At 51.2% G+C, this 16,209-nt stretch overlaps 1 protein-coding gene across 2 annotated transcripts in view; it reads left to right on the top strand.

The window, feature by feature from the left end:
- The window catches only part of LOC147118361 (Y+L amino acid transporter 2-like), a 179,348-nt gene that overhangs the window by 80,550 nt on the left and 82,589 nt on the right, over positions 1 to 16,209 (top strand). For both annotated transcript variants that reach the window (XM_085984413.1, XM_085984412.1), the window contains exons 3-5: positions 1,933 to 2,058; positions 10,806 to 10,950; positions 12,677 to 12,800. In XM_085984413.1, coding sequence (XP_085840539.1) covers positions 1,933 to 2,058; positions 10,806 to 10,950; positions 12,677 to 12,800 — 395 coding nt within the window. The remainder of the gene's footprint in view (positions 1 to 1,932; positions 2,059 to 10,805; positions 10,951 to 12,676; positions 12,801 to 16,209) is intronic.

Below are 16,209 nucleotides of genomic sequence, written 5' to 3'. Positions count from 1 at the left end.
CTCTCCTCACCGCGCGGGTCTGGCCGCCCCGTGACGACAGCTCGCATTGCTACCGCGCCTTTAAGGGAGTTAAAACATCCCCGAGGCGTTACACAGCAGCATTATCAAACAAAATTTGACAGCCAGCCACATAAGGATGCCCTTGACATCAAGGCAGCATTTGACCGAGTGTGTGGCATCAAGGAGCCCTAGTAAAACTGAAGTCAATGGCAATCACGGGGGGAAACGCTCCACTGGCTGGAGCCATACCTAGCATAAAGGAAGATGGTTGTGGTTGTTGGAGGTCAATCATCACAGCTTTAGGACATCGCTGCAGGAGCTCCTCAGGGCAGTGTCCTAGGCCCAACCATCTTCAGCTGCTTTATCAATGACCTCCCCTCCAACATAAGGTCAGAAGTGGGGATGTTCGCTGATGACTGCACAGTGTTCAGTGCCATTCACAACTCCTCAGATAATGAAGCAGTCCATGCCCGCATGCAACAAGACCTGGACGATGTTCAGGCTTGGGCTGATAAGTAGCCGGTAATATTCGCGCCACAGAAGTGCCAGGCAATGACTATCTCCAACAAGGGAGAGTCTAACCGCTGCCCCTTGACATTCAACAGCATCGCCGAATCCCCCACCATCAACATCCTGGGGGATCACCATTGACCAGAAACTTAACTGGACCAGCCACATAAATACTGTGGCAACAAGAGCAGGCCAGAGGCTGGGTATTCTGCGGCGAGTGTCTCACCTCCTGACTCCCCAAAGTCTTTCCACCATCTACAAGGCACAAGTCAGGAGTGTGATGGAATACTCTCCACTTGCCTGGATGAGTGCAGCTCCAACAACACTCAAGAAGCTCGACACCATCCAGGGCAAAGCAGCCCGCTTGATTGGCACCCCATCCACCAACTTAAACATTCCCTCCCTCCACCACCGGCGCACCGTGGCTGCCGTGTGTACCATCTACACGATGCACTGCAGCAACTCGCCAAGGCTTCTTCGGCAGCACCTCCCAAACCCGCAACCTCTTCCACCTAGAAGGACAAGGGCAGCAGGCGCATGGGAACACCACCACCTCCAAGTTCCCCTCCAAGTCACACACCATCCTGACTTAGAAGTATATCGCCGGTCCTTCATCGTCACTGGGTCAAAATCCTGGAACTCCCTCCCTAACAGCACTGTGGGAGAACCTTCACCACACGGACTGCAGCGGTTCAAGAAGGCGGCTCACCACCACCTTCTCAAGGGCATCTAGGGATGGGCAATAAATGCTGGCCTTGTCAATGATGCCCACATCCCATAAACGAAGGTGACCAAAAGCTTGGTCAAAGTGGCAGGTTTTAAGGAGAGTCTTAAAGGAAGAGAGAGAGAGAGAGTCGGAGAGGTTTAGGGAGGGAATTCCACAGCTTAGTGTCTCGGCGGCTGAAGGCACGGCCACCAATGGAGGAGCGAATGACATCGCTGTCCTGCAGGGGGTGCTGCAATCGGCCTCAGCGCCTCTGGGTTAGGAGGGGTAGGGGGTGAAATCAGCCAGGGCTCCTGCTCCCGATGGAAATTCAGCGACTCCTGCTGGGAAGTGTATGGGTTTTGGTGTGATGCACACCATGGTTGAATTTCCGGCTGATGCTCAATTGCAGGGGTTGTGGCGGAGTGGGTGAGGGCGGGGTGAAATCAGCCAGGGTTCCTGCTCCTGATCCCTTTCCAGTGACTCCTGCTGCATGGGTTTGGCTGTGATGCTTCCCCCCTTGGTGGAATTTCCTGCCAACGTTGGCTGTCCGGGGTTCACGTGCGATGAATGGGCCACTCAGGGGTGAGGTGCCGGGCACCCTCGAAACCGGTTAGCCCGGCGAGACTTTGTGGAGGGGTGGAGGGGCCAGGTCAAATGTCAAAACACTAACGTCTCCGTGTTGCCTTCTCCTCTTCCCCCCTCCTTGTCCTCGCCAGGTATCCTCACATTCACAAACTGTGCCTACGTGAAATGGGGGACCCGCGTCCAGGACGTCTTCACTTACGCCAAGGTGCTGGCCCTCATCGTGGTTATCATCGCTGGCATCGTCAAGCTCTCCATGGGTAAGGTCATCAGGCACCAGTAGTCTGCCTCCCCCTCCCCCACTCCCCCCCTCACTCACTCCCCTCCCCCTCATTCACTCCCCTCCCACTCCCCACCCCTTCACCCACTCCCCTCTCCCTCACTCACTCCCCTCCCACTCCCCCACCCTCTCCCCCACCCCCTCACTCACTCCCCTCCCCCTCACTCACTCCACCACCCCCTCACTCACTCCCCTCCCCCTCACTCACTCCCCTCCCACTCCGCCACCCCCTCCCCCACCCCCTCACTCACTCCCCTTCCCCTCCCCACTCCCCACCCCCTCACTCACTCCCCTCCCCCTCACTCACTCCCCTCCCACTCCCTCCCCCACCCCCTCACTCACTCCCCTTCCCCTCACTCACTCCACCACCCCCTCACTCACTCCCCTCCCCCACCTCCCTCCCCCTCACTCACTCCACCACCCCCTCACTCACTCCCCTCCCCCACTCCCCTCCCCCTCACTCACTCCCTTCACCCTCACACACTCCCCCATCCCCTCACTCACTCCCCCTCCCCCACCTCCTCCCCACTCCCCCACCCCCTCACTCACACCCCTCCCCCGCCCCCACTCCCTCACTCACACCCCTCCCCCACTCCCCATCCCCACTCACCCACCCCCTCCCCCACTCCCCCACCCCCTCACTCACACCCCTCCCCCACTCCCCTCCCCCACTCCCCATCCCCACTCCCCCACCCCCTCCCCCACCCCCTCACTCACTCCCCTCCTCCCTCCCCCACCCCCTCACTCACACCCCTCCCCATCCCCACTCACCCACTCCCTCCCCCACTCCCCCACCCCCACCCCCTCCCCCACCAACTCACTCACACCCCTCCCCCGCCCCCACTCCCCCACCCCCTCACTCACACCCACCCCCTCCCCCACTCCCCCATCCCCTCACTCACTCCCCTCCCCCTCACTCACTCCCCTCCCCCACTCCCTCACTCACTCCTCTCCTCCCTCCCCCACCCCCTCACTCACACCCCTCCCCATCCCCACTCACCCACTCCCTTCCCCACTCCCCCACCCCTTCCTCCACCCCCTCCCTCCCCTCCCTCCCACTCCTCTACCTCACCTTCCACTCTCCATCACACCATCCCCCGCTCCGTCCCCCTCTCCCTGCATCTCTCCCACTCCCCTATCTCCCCCTCCCTCTGCCTTCCTCTCCTTCCCCTCCTCCCACTCCCCTCCTCCCACTCCCACTCCCCTATCTCCCCCTCCCTCCCTCCGTCCTCTCCCTCTTCCTTCCCCTCCTCCCACATCCACTCTCCTATCTCCCCCTCCCTCCCTCCCTCCCACTTCCTTCCCCTCCCTCCCCCTCCCCCTCCCACTCCCCTATCTCCCCCTCCCTCTTCCTTCCCCTCCTCCCCGTCCCACTCCCCTCCTCCCCCTCCCACTCTCCTATCTCCCCCTCCCTCCCTCCGTCCTCTCCCTCTTCCTTCCCCTCCTCCCCCTCCCACTCCCCTATCTCCCCCTCCCTCTTCCTTCCCCTCCTCCCCGTCCCACTCCCCTCCTCCCCCTCCCACACCCCTATTTCCCACTCCCTCCCTCCGTCCCCTCCTTCCCTGCCTCCCCCTCCCTTGCACCATCCCCCCTCCCTCTGTCCGTCCCCCTCCCCTCCCTCCCACTTCCCTCCCTCCCTCCTTGCCCCATGTCTCTTTCTCACTCTCTCTGTCTGTCTGTCTCTCTCGGTCTCTCTCTCTGTCTCTCTCTCTCTCGCTCTCTCTCTCTCTCTCTGTCTCTCTCTCTGTCTCTCTCTCTCTTTGTCTCTCTCTGTCTCTCTCTCTCTCTCTCGCTCACTCTCTCTCTCTCTCTTTCTCTCCCCTGGTCTTTCTCTCTCTCTCCTCTCTCACTCTCTCTCTCCCCTGGTCTCTCCTGGTGTCTCTCTCTCTCTCCCCGCCCCAATCTCTCTCTCTCTCCTGTTTCTCTCTCTCCCCTGGCCTCTCTCGCTCTCTCCTGTCTCGCTCTCTCTATTCCCCTGGTCTCTCTCTCTCTCCTGTCTCTCTCTCTCCCCTGGTCTCTCCCTCTCTCTCTCTCTCTCTCTCCTGTCTCACTCTTTCTCTCTCCCCTGGTCTCTCCCCCTCTCTCTCTCTCTTTCTCCCCTGGTCTTTCTCCCCTGGTCTCTCTCTCTCTCTCTCCCCCCGGTTTCTCTCTCGCTCTCTCCCCTCTCGCTATCTCCACTCTCGCTTTCCTCCCTTGCTCTCTCACTCCCTCCCCTGGTCTCTCCCGGTCTCTCGCTCACAATTCACAATTCACAATTCAAATCGCTTTATTGGCATGATAAGTTACATCTTATGTTGCCAAAGCATCAAAATACATTTATGGTTTAGCACATAAACGCAGTTCTATTCATACAGTGTATAAACAGGTATATCCCTGAGTGTATAAATATACATTCGCATTGTTTATATATATTCTTTTCTTAGTTTACTGGTTGTCCCTCTGTTCATGGCAAGCTGTAACATAGTGTGCCGCCAGTGTTATACAGCTTCTCTCCTCTCCCAGTAGGTATGGGAGTTTTTGGTTGTCATTCAGATTTCTGAAATCAGGGCATATTTGTGAGAATTTTTGGTAGAAATTCTCCCTGATGCCCTGATATTTTCCGCAGGCTGTGAGGAAGTGCATCTCTGTCTCCACTACTCCCTGACTGCAGTGAGAGCATATCCTGTCTTCTCTTGGTAGCCTGGTCTGCCTGTGTCTGCCTTTTTCGATCGCTAGGCTATGTTCGCTAAGTCTGTACCTTGTCAAGGTTCTTCTCAGTTTGTTATCCTTTACCATGGTCAGGTAATCAGCTATGTTGTATTGTCTGTTTAGGGCCAAGTAGCAATTGAGTTTGCTTTGGGTTTTTGTTGTTTCTGCCCAATATGTCAGATATTTTTCCTTTTGCTTAGCGACGATTGTGTTGGGTCGAATTCTTTGTGTTACCCTGTCACTGTCCTGGTGCTGGTTATTGTTAGTATTGTTAGTAGTTACTTCACTGAGTCCCAGGACTAGTTGACTGAGGGTATCCTTCTTTATGGTCAGTTCTTGGCATTTCAGGGCGTCGTAGTGATAGCATTGGGGATTGCTCATTTGTAGGTGATTCCAAAATTTGGTGGCTCTTTTTTGGATAGTGATTATTAATGGATATTGGCCTAGTTCCGCCCTGCATGCATTGTTTACTGTTTTCCTTTGAGTCCGGAGGATACTTTTACAGAATTCTGCATGTAGGATCTCAATTGGGTGTTTGTCCCATTTTGCAAATTCTTGTTGAGTTAGCGGTCCCCATACTTCACTGCCATAGAGTGCAATTGGTTCAATTACTGATTTGAAAATTTTGAGCCAAATGCTAATTGGGATTTCTATTTGGATTGATTTTTTGATGGCATAGAAAGCCCTTCTTGCTTTCTCTTTCAGTTCATTCACAGCCAGTTTGAAGTTTCCCGTAGAACTGATTTTTAAGCCCAAGTTTGTTCAATTTTGGTTGTTCCTACTGTGAAATTTATTTTGGGTCCCTGATGTTTGGATCTTTGCTGGAACACAAGGACTTTGGTTTTTTGGGGATTTATTGTCAGGGCCCAAGTCTGGCAGTACGACTCCAGCAGGTCCAGGTTTTGCTGTAGCCCCTCTTTAGTAGGTGACAGCAGAACCAGGTCGTCTGCATAGAGGAGGAATTTAACCTTGGATTCATATAGGGTGAGGCCGGGTGCTGTAGATTGTTCAAGTAGCTTTGCCAATCCATTTATGTAAATATTAAAGAGTGTCGGTGAGATTGGCGAGCCCTGCGTCACCCCCCGCCCCTGTGGGAAGTATTTTGTTTGTTTGTCTCCAATTTTAACTGCACATTTGTTGTTTGTATACATTGATTTAATTACATCATATGTTTTCCCTCCTACCCCGCTTTCGATAAGTTTCAGGAATAAACCGTCATGCCAGATGGAGTCGAAAGCCTTCTGGAAATCTACAAAGCATGCGTAGATTTTGCTTTTGTTATGGTGAACGTGTTTGTCAATTAGGGTCTGTAGGGTGAAGATATGGTCGGATGTTCTATAGTTTGGCAGGAATCCAATTTGGCTTTTACTCAAGACATTGTGCTCCTCAAGGAAGTTTATAAGTCTTTTGTTTGTGATGCTACAGAATACTCGCTCTCTCCCACCCCCACCCCCGGTCTCTCTCTCTTTCTCTCCCCTGGTTTCTCTCTCTCTCTCCTGTCTCTCTCTCTCTCTCTCTCCCTCCCCGGTTTCTCTCTCGCTCTCTCCCCTCTCGCTATCTCCACTCTCGCTTTCCTCCCTTGCTCTCTCACTCCCTCCCCTGGTCTCTCCCGGTCTCTCTCTCTTTCGCTCCCCTGGTTTCTCTCTCTCTCTCTCTCTCTCTCTCTTTCTCTCCCCTGGTTTCTCTCTCTCTCTCTCTCTCTTTCTCTCCCCTGGTCTCTCTCTCTCTCTCTCTCTCTCTCTTTCTCTCCCCTGGTTTCTCTCTCTCTCTCTCTCTCTCTCTTTCTCTCCCCTGGTTTCTCTCTCTCTCTCTCTCTCTTTCTCTCCCTCTCCCCTGGTTTCTCTCTCTCTCTCTCTCTCTCTCTTTCTCTCCCCTGGTTTCTCTCTCTCTCTCTCTCTCTCTTTCTCTCCCCTGGTCTCTCTCTCTCTCTCTCTCTCTCTCTTTCTCTCCCCTGGTTTCTCTCTCTCTCCTCTCTCGCTCTCTCTCTCCCCTGGTCTCTCCTGGTGTCTCTCTCTCTCTCTCTCTCCGCCCCAGTCGCTCTCTCTTTCTCCCCTGGTCTCTCCCTCTCTCTCTCTCTCCTGCCTCGCTCTCTCTCTCCCCTGGTCTCTCCCTCTCTCTCTTTTTCCCCTGGTCTTTCTCTCTCTCTCCTGTCTCTCTCTCCCCCCGGTTTCTCTCTCACTCTCTCCCCTCTCGCTATCTCCACTCTCGCTTTCCTCTCTCGCTCTCTCTCTCCTCTCTCACTCTCTCTCTCTCCCCTAGTCTCTCCCTCTCTCTCTCTCTCTACCCTCTCTCTCTCTTTCTGTCCCTCTCTCTCTCTCTCTCAATTCAATTCAATTCAAATCGCTTTATTGGCATGACAAGGTACATCTTATGTTGCCAAAGCATCGAAAAACATTTATGGTTGAACACATAAACACAGATCTATCCATACAGTGTATAAACAGATATATCCCTGAGTGTATAAATATACATTCATATAATTTGTATATACTCTTATCTTATATTTAGTGGTTGTCCCTCTGTTTATGGCAAGCTGTAACATAGTGTGCCGCTAAGGTTACACAATTTCTCTCTTCCCCTAGTAGGTATGGGAGTTTTTGGTCGTCATTCAAATTTCTGAATTCAGGGCATATTTTTGTGAATTTTGGGTAGAAATTCTCCCTTATGCCCTGATATTTTCCACAAGCTGTCTCTCTCTCTCTTCCCCTGGTCTCATCCTCTCTCTCTCTTTCTCTCTTTCTCCCCTGGTCTTTCTCCCTCTCCTGTCTCACTCTCTCTCTTCCCATGGTCTCTCCCCCTCTCTCTCTCTCTCTCCTGTGTGTCTCTCTCTCCTGTCTCGCGCTCTCTCTCTCTCTCTCTCTCTTTCTCCCCTGGTCTTTCTCTCTCTCCTGTCTCACTCTCTCTCTTCCCATGGTCTCTTCCCCTCTCTCTCTCTCTCTCTCTCTCTCTCCTGTCTCGTTCTCGCTCTCTCTCTCTCTCTTTCTCCCCTGGTCTTTCTCTCTCTCCTGTCTCACTCTCTCTCTTCCCATGGTCTCTCCCTCTCGCTCTCTCTCTCTCTCTCTCGCTCTCTCTTTCTCTCTCTTTCTCCCCTGGTCTTTCTCTCTCTCCTGTCTCACTCTCTCTCTTCCCATGGTCTCTCCCTCTCTCTCTCTCTCAATTCAATTCAATTCAATTCAATTCAATTCAATTCAAATGCTTTATTGGCATGAAAGTTTACAGGGAACCATATTGCCAAAGCTTACATAACAAAAAGTACAGGTTTCCAACATTCTGTAGGTGTCAAACAATTTTGACCCTCGTTGGGTACAGACAATATTAATTTAAACAGTCGTTGACCCTCGTTGGGTACATTCAGTATTAATTTAAACAGTCGTTGGGTACATTCGGTATTGATCTAAACATTTTTTAGATTATATATGGTATGGGTGTGCTCGTTAGTCACTCACTGTTCCTCAGGTTGTGACATGTTGTTACATATTGGGCACCAAGATATGGTCTGTCTCCTTCCCCCAGGACTATTCTTAATTTTGACAGGTCATCCAATTCTTTGAAATCTGGGGTTGTAAGGCTGAGCTTGTCAAAATATATGTTTCTTGTTTTGTTGAATTTTTCGCATTTTAGGAGGAAGTGCACCTCTGTCTCAACCTCGCCGGCCAGACAGTGATCACATATTCTATTTTCTTTAGGTTGCCAGGATTTCTTGTATCTTCCTTTTTCAATTGCCAGTTGGTGGTCGCTTAGTCTGTATCTGGTGAGGGTCTGTCTCTGTTTTGTGTCTCTGATGGTCGAGAGATAGTCTGCCAGTTTATATTCTCTTTTTAGGGCCCGGTAGCAATCTAATCTGCTTTGGCTTTTGGTTATTTTGTTCCAATGTTCCAGGTAGGTTTCTTTGCATTGTTTAATGATTTGGTTCACTCGGATTGGTGTTTGGAGAGCAGTGTTGGTCTGGGACTGGTCAGGGTCCGGCTGGGCAGGAGTACTTAGTTTCAGTAACCACTGACTCAGGGGACTCGTTTCTGGGTTCAGCTCTTGGGTCTGGAGGGCTTTAAAATGAAGGGTGTCTGGGGAACTAGAGAGAACTCCTGTCTCGCTCTCTCTCTCTCTCCCTTGGTCTCTCTCTCTCTCTCTCTCTCTCTCTCTCTCTCTTTCTCCCCTGGTCTCTCTCTCTCTCTCTCTCTCTCCTGTCTCGCTCTCGCTCTCTCTCTCTCTCTCTCTTTCAATTCAATTCAATTCAATTCAAATCGCTTTATTGGCATGACAAGTTACATCTTATGTTGCCAAAGCATCAGAATCTCTTCCCATGGTCTCTCCCTCTCTCTCTCTCTCTCGCTCTTGCTCTCTCCAATTCCAATTCCAATTCCAATTCAAATGCTTTATTGGCATGAAAGTTTACAGTGAACCATATTGCCAAAGCTTACATAGCAAAAAGGTACAGTTTTCCAACATTCTGTAGGTGTCAATCGATTTGACATTTGTTGGGTACATACAATATTACTTTTAAACAATATTAATTTTAAACAGTCTTTGTACTTCATTTGGTACGTTCAATATTAATTTTAAACAGTCTTAATTTTAAACAGTCCTCAGGTTGTGACATGTTGTTACATATTTGGCCCCAAGGTATGGTCTGTCTCCTTCTCCTAGGACTAATCTCAATTTTGACAGGTCATCCAATTCCTTGAAATCTGGGGTTGTTTGGCTTAGCTTGTTGAATAATATGTTTCTTGATGTGTTGAATTTTTCGCATTTTAGGAGGAAATGCATCTCTGTTTCAACCTCGCCGGCCAGACATTGATCGCATATTCTATTCTCTCTAGGCTGCCAGGATTTCTTGTATCTGCCTTTTTCAATTTCCAGTTGGTGGTCGCTTAGTCTGTACCTGGTGAGGGTCTGTCTCTGTTTTGTGTCTCTGATGGTCGTGAGGTAGTCTGCCAGTTTATATTCTCTTTTTAGGGCCCGGTAGTATTCTAATCTGCTTTGGCTTTTGGTTATTTTGTTCCAATGTTCCAGGTAGGTTTCTTTGCATTTTTTAATGATTTGGTTCACTCGGATTGGTGTTTGGACGGCTGTGTTGGTCTGGGGCTGGTCAGGGTCCGGCTGAGTACTTAGTTTCAGTAGCAGCTGACTCAGGGGACTCTTTTCTGGGTTTAGCTCTTGGGTCTGAAAGGCTTTGAAATGAAGGGTGTCTGGGGAGCTAGATTTGAGGTGATTTAGGAAGTTTAGTGCTCGTTTTTGGATGTTTATTATCAGTGGGTATCTGCCTAGTTCGGCTCTGCATGCATTTGTTGGCGTTTTTCTTTGGGTGCGAAGGATGCTTCGGCAGAATTCTGCATGTAGGGCTTCTATTGTGTGTTTTTCCCATTTAGTGTAGCTTTGGTGATTTAGCGGGCCCCATGCTTCACTACCGTACAGTGCAATGGGCAGGATTATGCTGTCAAATATTTTGAGCCAGATTTTGATTGGGATTTGGATGTTGTAGAATTTTCTTTTTATTGCATATAGGGCTTTTCGGGCTTTTTCTTTTAGTGCATTCACTGCTATGCTGAAGCTCCCTGATGCTGTAATAGTTAGACCAAGGTAGGTGTAGCTCATAGTGTGTCCTATAGTGGTATCACTGAGGGTAAACTGGTATTTGTTTTCCTGACATCTCTCTCTTTCTCCCCTGGTCTTTCTCTCTCTCCTGTCTCACTCTTTCTCTTCCCATGGTCTCTCCCTCTCTCTCTCTCTCTCTCTCCTGTGTGTCTCTCTCTCATGTCTCGCTCTCTCTCTCTCCCCTGGTCTCTCCCTCTCTCTCTCTCTCTTTCTCCCCTGGTCTCTCTCTCTCTCCTGTCTCTCTCCCTCTCTCTCCCCTGGTCTCTCACTCTCCCTCTCCAAGGTCTCTCCCTCTCTCTCTCTCTTTCTCTCTCTCTCTCTCCCCCAGTCCCTCGCTGTGTCTCAGGCATCACCTCTCTGCTGCCGTTGTCTCAAAGGTTCCTCCCTTTCACCCTCCCCACGATATTTCAGGAGGGGTCACTGACCATCGCTTGTTCCCTGTTGCAGGGCAGACACAGAACTTTGATAATTCCTTCGAGGGCTCCTCCTGGAATCCAGGTGACATCGCGCTGGCCCTGTACTCTGCCCTCTTCTCCTACTCCGGCTGGGACACCCTCAACTTCGTTACCGAGGAGATCAAAAACCCAACCAGGTGCGTGTATTCGGGGGTCATGGGTCAGGGGTCGAGGGTCGGCTTCAGATCGGTCAAGACCACGTGAGAGCGGGTTGGCCTTTAGGGATGGGCAATAAATGCTGGCCCTGCCAGCGATTTCAACATCCCATAAACGAATGTAAAAAATTACAGACTGCCACTCCCTGGGTCGTCAGCTGGCTGCTCTGTCAAGTATTCAGAGGGTGCAGCTGTCATCCAGAGAGCGACTGATCCCATCACACACCAGGGGTGTGGGCAGTGTAGAGGGAGCTTTACTCTGTATCTAACCCGTGCTGTACCTGCCCTGGGAGTGTTTGATGGGACAGTGTAGAGGGAGCTTTACTCTGTATCTAACCCGTGCTGTACCTGCCCTGGGAGTGTTTGATGGGACAGTGTAGAGGGAGCTTTACTCTGTATCTAACCCGTGCTGTACCTGCCCTGGGAGTGTTTGATGGGACAGTGTAGAGGGAGCTTTACTCGGTATCTAACCCATGCTGTACCTGCCCTGGGAGTGTTTGATGGGACAGTGTAGAGGGAGCTTTACTCCATATCTAACCCGTGCTGTACCTGCCCTGGGAGTGTTTGATGGGACAGTATAGAGGGAGCTTTACTCCATATCTAACCCGTGCTGTACCTGCCCTGGGAGTGTTTGATGGGACAGTGTAGAGGGAGCTTTACTCTGTATCTAACCCATGCTGTACCTGCCCTGGGAGTGTTTGATGGGACAGTGTAGAGGGAGCTTTACTCTGTATCTAACCCATGCTGTACCTGCCCTGGGAGTGTTTGATGGGACAGTGTAGAGGGAGCTTTACTCTGTATCTAACCCGTGCTGTACCTGCCCTGGGAGTGTTTGATGGGACAGTGTAGAGGGAGCTTTACTCTGTATCTAACCCGTGCTGTACCTGCCCTGGGAGTGTTTGATGGGACAGTGTAGAGGGAGCTTTACTCTGTATCTAACCCGTGCTGTCCCTGCCCTGGGAGTGTTTGATGGGACAGTGTAGAGGGAGCTTTACTCTGTATCTAACCCGTGCTGTACCTGCCCTGGGAGTGTTTGATGGGACAGTGTAGAGGGAGCTTTACTCTGTATCTAACCCGCGCTGTACCTGCCCTGGGAGTGTTTGATGGGACAGTGCAGAGGGAGCTTTACTCTGTATCCAACCCGTGCTGTACCTGCCCTGGGAGTGTTTGTTGGGACAGTGTAGAGGGAGCTTCACTCTGTATCTAACCCATGCTGTACCTGCCCTGGGAGTGTTTGATGGGACAGTGTAGAGGGAGCTTTACTCTGTATCTAACCCGCGCTGTACCTGCCCTGGGAGTGTTTGATGGGACAGTGCAGAGGGAGCTTTACTCTGTATCCAACCCGTGCTGTACCTGCCCTGGGAGTGTTTGTTGGGACAGTGTAGAGGGAGCTTCACTCTGTATCTAACCCGTGCTGTAGTTGCCCTGGGAGTGTTTGATGGGACAGTGTAGAGGGAGCTTTACTCTGTATCTAACCCGTGCTGTAGTTGCCCTGGGAGTGTTTGATGGGACAGTGTAGAGGGAGCTTTACTCTGTATCTAACCCGTGCTGTACCTGCCCTGGGAGTGTTTGATGGGACAGTGTGGAGGGAGCTTTACCCTGTATCTAACCCATGCTGTACCTGCCCTGGGAGTGTGTGATGGGACAGTGTAGAGGGAGCTTTATTCTATATCTAACCGGTTGAATCTTGTGTCGGGTTGGTTTGCAGGAACCTGCCAATGGCCATTGGTATTTCTATGCCTATTGTCACCATCATCTACATCTTGACTAACGTGGCCTATTATACGGTGCTGGACTTCCACGAGATCCTTGCCAGTGATGCTGTCGCAGTGGTAAGCCCATGAAGGAGGGGTCGATTCCGCAGTCTTCTCCCCGCCAACTTTGACAGTTCCAACAAGATCAAAAGATAGTTAATACATCAGAAAGGCTATTCAGCCCATCCGAATCCATCCATTCTATCGAATCATAGAACAGTACCACACAGGAGGAGGCCATTCGGCCCCTTCGAATGCATCCATCCTATAGAATCATAGCACAGTACCGCACTGAAGGAGGCCATTCGGCCAATCCGAATCCATCCATTCTGTAGAATCATAGCACAGTACAGCACAGAAGGAGGCCATTCGGCCCCTCCGAATCCATCCCTCCTATAGAATCATAGAACAGTACCGCACAGAAGGAGGCCATTCGGCCCCTCCGAATCCATCCATTCTGTAGAATCATAGAACAGTACCGCACAGAAGGAGGCCATTCGGCCCCTCCGAATCCATCCATCCTATAGAATCATAACACAGTACCGCACAAAAAGAGTCCATTCGGCCCATCCGAATCCACCCATTCTGTAGAATCATAGAACAGTACCGCAAAGAAGGAGGCCATTCGGCCCCTCCGAATCCATCCATCCTATAGAATCATAGAACAGTACCGCAGAGAATGAGGGCATTCGGCCCCTCCGAATCCACCCATCCTATAGAATCATAGCACAGTACTGCACAGAAGGAGGCCATTCGGCCCCTCCGAATCCATCCATCCGATAGAATCATAGCACAGTACCGCACAGAAGGAGGCCATTCGGCCCATCCGAATCCATCCATCCGATAGAATCATAGCACAGTACCGCACAGAAGGAGGCCATTCGGCCCATCCGAATCCATCCATTCTGTAGAATCATAGCACAGCACCGCACAGAAGGAGGCCATTCGGCCCCTCCGAATCCAATCATACTATAGAATCATAGAACAGTACCGCAAAGAAGGAGGCCATTCAATCCCTCCGAATCCATCCATCCTAGAGAATCATAGAACAGTACCGCACAGAAGGAGGCCATTCGGCCCATCCGAATCCATCCATTCTGTAGAATCATAGAACAGTACCGCAAAGAAGGAGTCCATTCGGCCCCTCCGAATCCATCCATCCTAGAGAATCATAGAACAGTACCGCAAAGAAGGAGGCCATTCAATCCCTCCGAATCCATCCATCCTAGAGAATCATAGAACAGTACCGCACAGAAGGAGGCCTTTCGGCCCATCCGAATCCATCCATCCTATAGAATCATAGCACAGTACCACACAGAAGGAGGCCATTCGGCCCATCCGAATCCATCCATTCTGTAGAATGATAGAACAATACCGCACAGAAGGAGGCAATTCGATCCCTCCGAATCCATCCAGCCTATAGAATCATAGCACAGTACAGCACAGTAGGAGGCCATTCGATCCCTCCGAATCCATCCATCCTATAGAATCATAGCACAGTACCGCACAGAAGGGGGCCATTCGGCCCCTCCGAATCCATCCATCCTATAGAATCATAGCACAGTACCGCACAGCAGGAGGCCATTCGATCCCTCCGAATCCATCCATCCTATAGAATCATAGCACAGTACCGCACAGAACGGGGCCATTCGGCCCCTCCGAATCCATCCATTCTGTAGAATCATAGAACAGTACCGCACAGAAGGAGGCCATTCAGCCCCTCCGAATCCATCCATTCTGTAGAATCATAGCACAGTACCGCACAGAAGGAGGCCATTCGGCCCCCCCGAATCCATCCATCCTATAGAATCATAGCACAGTGCCGCACAGAAGGAGGCCATTTGATCCCTCCGAATCCATCCATCCTATAGAATCATAGCACAGTACCGCACAGGAGGAGGCCATTCGGCCCCTCCGAATCCATCCATCCTATAGAATCATAGCACAGTACCGCACAGAAGGAGGCCATTCGGCCCCTCCGAATCCATCCATCCTATAGAATCATAGAACAGTACCGCACAGAAGGAGGCCATTCGGCCCCTCCGAGTCCATCCATTCTATCGAATCATAGCACAGTACCGCACAGGAGGAGGCCATTTGATCCCTCCGAATCCATCCATCCTATAGAATCATAGAACAGTACCGCACAGAAGGAGACCATTTGGCCCATCCGAATCCATCCATCCTATAGAATCATAGCACAGTACCGCACAGAAGGAGGCCATTCGGCCCCTCCAAATCCATCCATCCTATAGAATCATAGAACAGTACTGCACAGAAGGAGGCCATTCGGCCCATCCGAATCCATCCATCCTATAGAATCATAGAACAGTACCGCATAGAAGGAGGCCATTCGGCCCCTCCGAATCCATCCATCGTATAGAATCATAGAACAGTACCGCCAGAAGGAGGCCATTCGGACCCTCCGAATCCATCCATCGTATAGAATCATAGAACAGTACCACACAGAAGGAGTCCATTCGGCCCCTCCGAATCCATCCATCCTATAGAATCATAGCACAGTACCGCACAGAAGGAGGCCATTCGGCCCCTCCGAATCCATCCATTCTGTAGAATCATAGAACAGTACCGCACAGAAGGAGGCAATTCGGCCGCTCCGAATCCATCCATCCTATAGAATCATAGCACAGTACTGCACAGGAGGAGACCATTCGGCCCCACCGAATCCATCCATCCTATAGAATCATAGCACAGTACCGCGCAGAAGGAGGCCATTCGATCACTCCGAATCCATCCATCCTATAGAATCATAGCACGGCACCACACAGGAGGAGGCCATTCGGCCCCTCTGAATCAATCCATCCTATAGAATCATAGCACAGTACCGCACAGGAGGAGGCCATTCGATCCCTCCGAATCCATCCATCCTATAGAATCACAGCACAGTACCGCACAGAAGGAGTCCATTCGGCCCCTCCGAATCCATCCATTCTGTAGAATCATAGAACAGTACCGCACAGAAGGAGTCCATTCGGCCCCTCTGAATCCATCCATCCTATCGAATCATAGCACAGTATCGCAGAGAAGGAGGCCATTCGATCCCTCAGAATCCACCCATCCAACAGAATCATAGAACAGTACTGCACAGAAGGAGGCCATTCGGCCACTCCGAATCCATCCATCCTGTAGAATCATAGCACAGTACCGCACAGAAGGAGGCCATTCGGCCCTTCCGAATCCATCCATCCTATAGAATCATAGCTCAGTACCGCACAGAAGGAGGCCATTCGATCCCTCCGAATCCCTCCATCCCATAGAGTCATAGCACAGTTCCGCACAGAAGGAGGCCATTCGGCCCATGCAAATCCACCCATCCTATAGAATCGTAGCGCAGTACCGCACAGAAGGAGGCCATTCGGCCCCTCCGAATCCATCCATCCTATAGAATCATAGCACAGTACCGCACAGAAGGAGGCCATTCGGCCCCTCCGAATCCATCCATCCTATAGAATCATAGCACAGTACC

This window comes from Somniosus microcephalus, chromosome 4 (genome assembly GCF_052327205.1).
Source record: "Somniosus microcephalus isolate GS21.2 chromosome 4, FLI_Smic_1.0, whole genome shotgun sequence".
Classification (NCBI taxonomy): Eukaryota; Metazoa; Chordata; class Chondrichthyes; order Squaliformes; family Somniosidae; genus Somniosus; species Somniosus microcephalus.
This window is presented reverse-complemented; position numbering and strand designations above follow the sequence as displayed.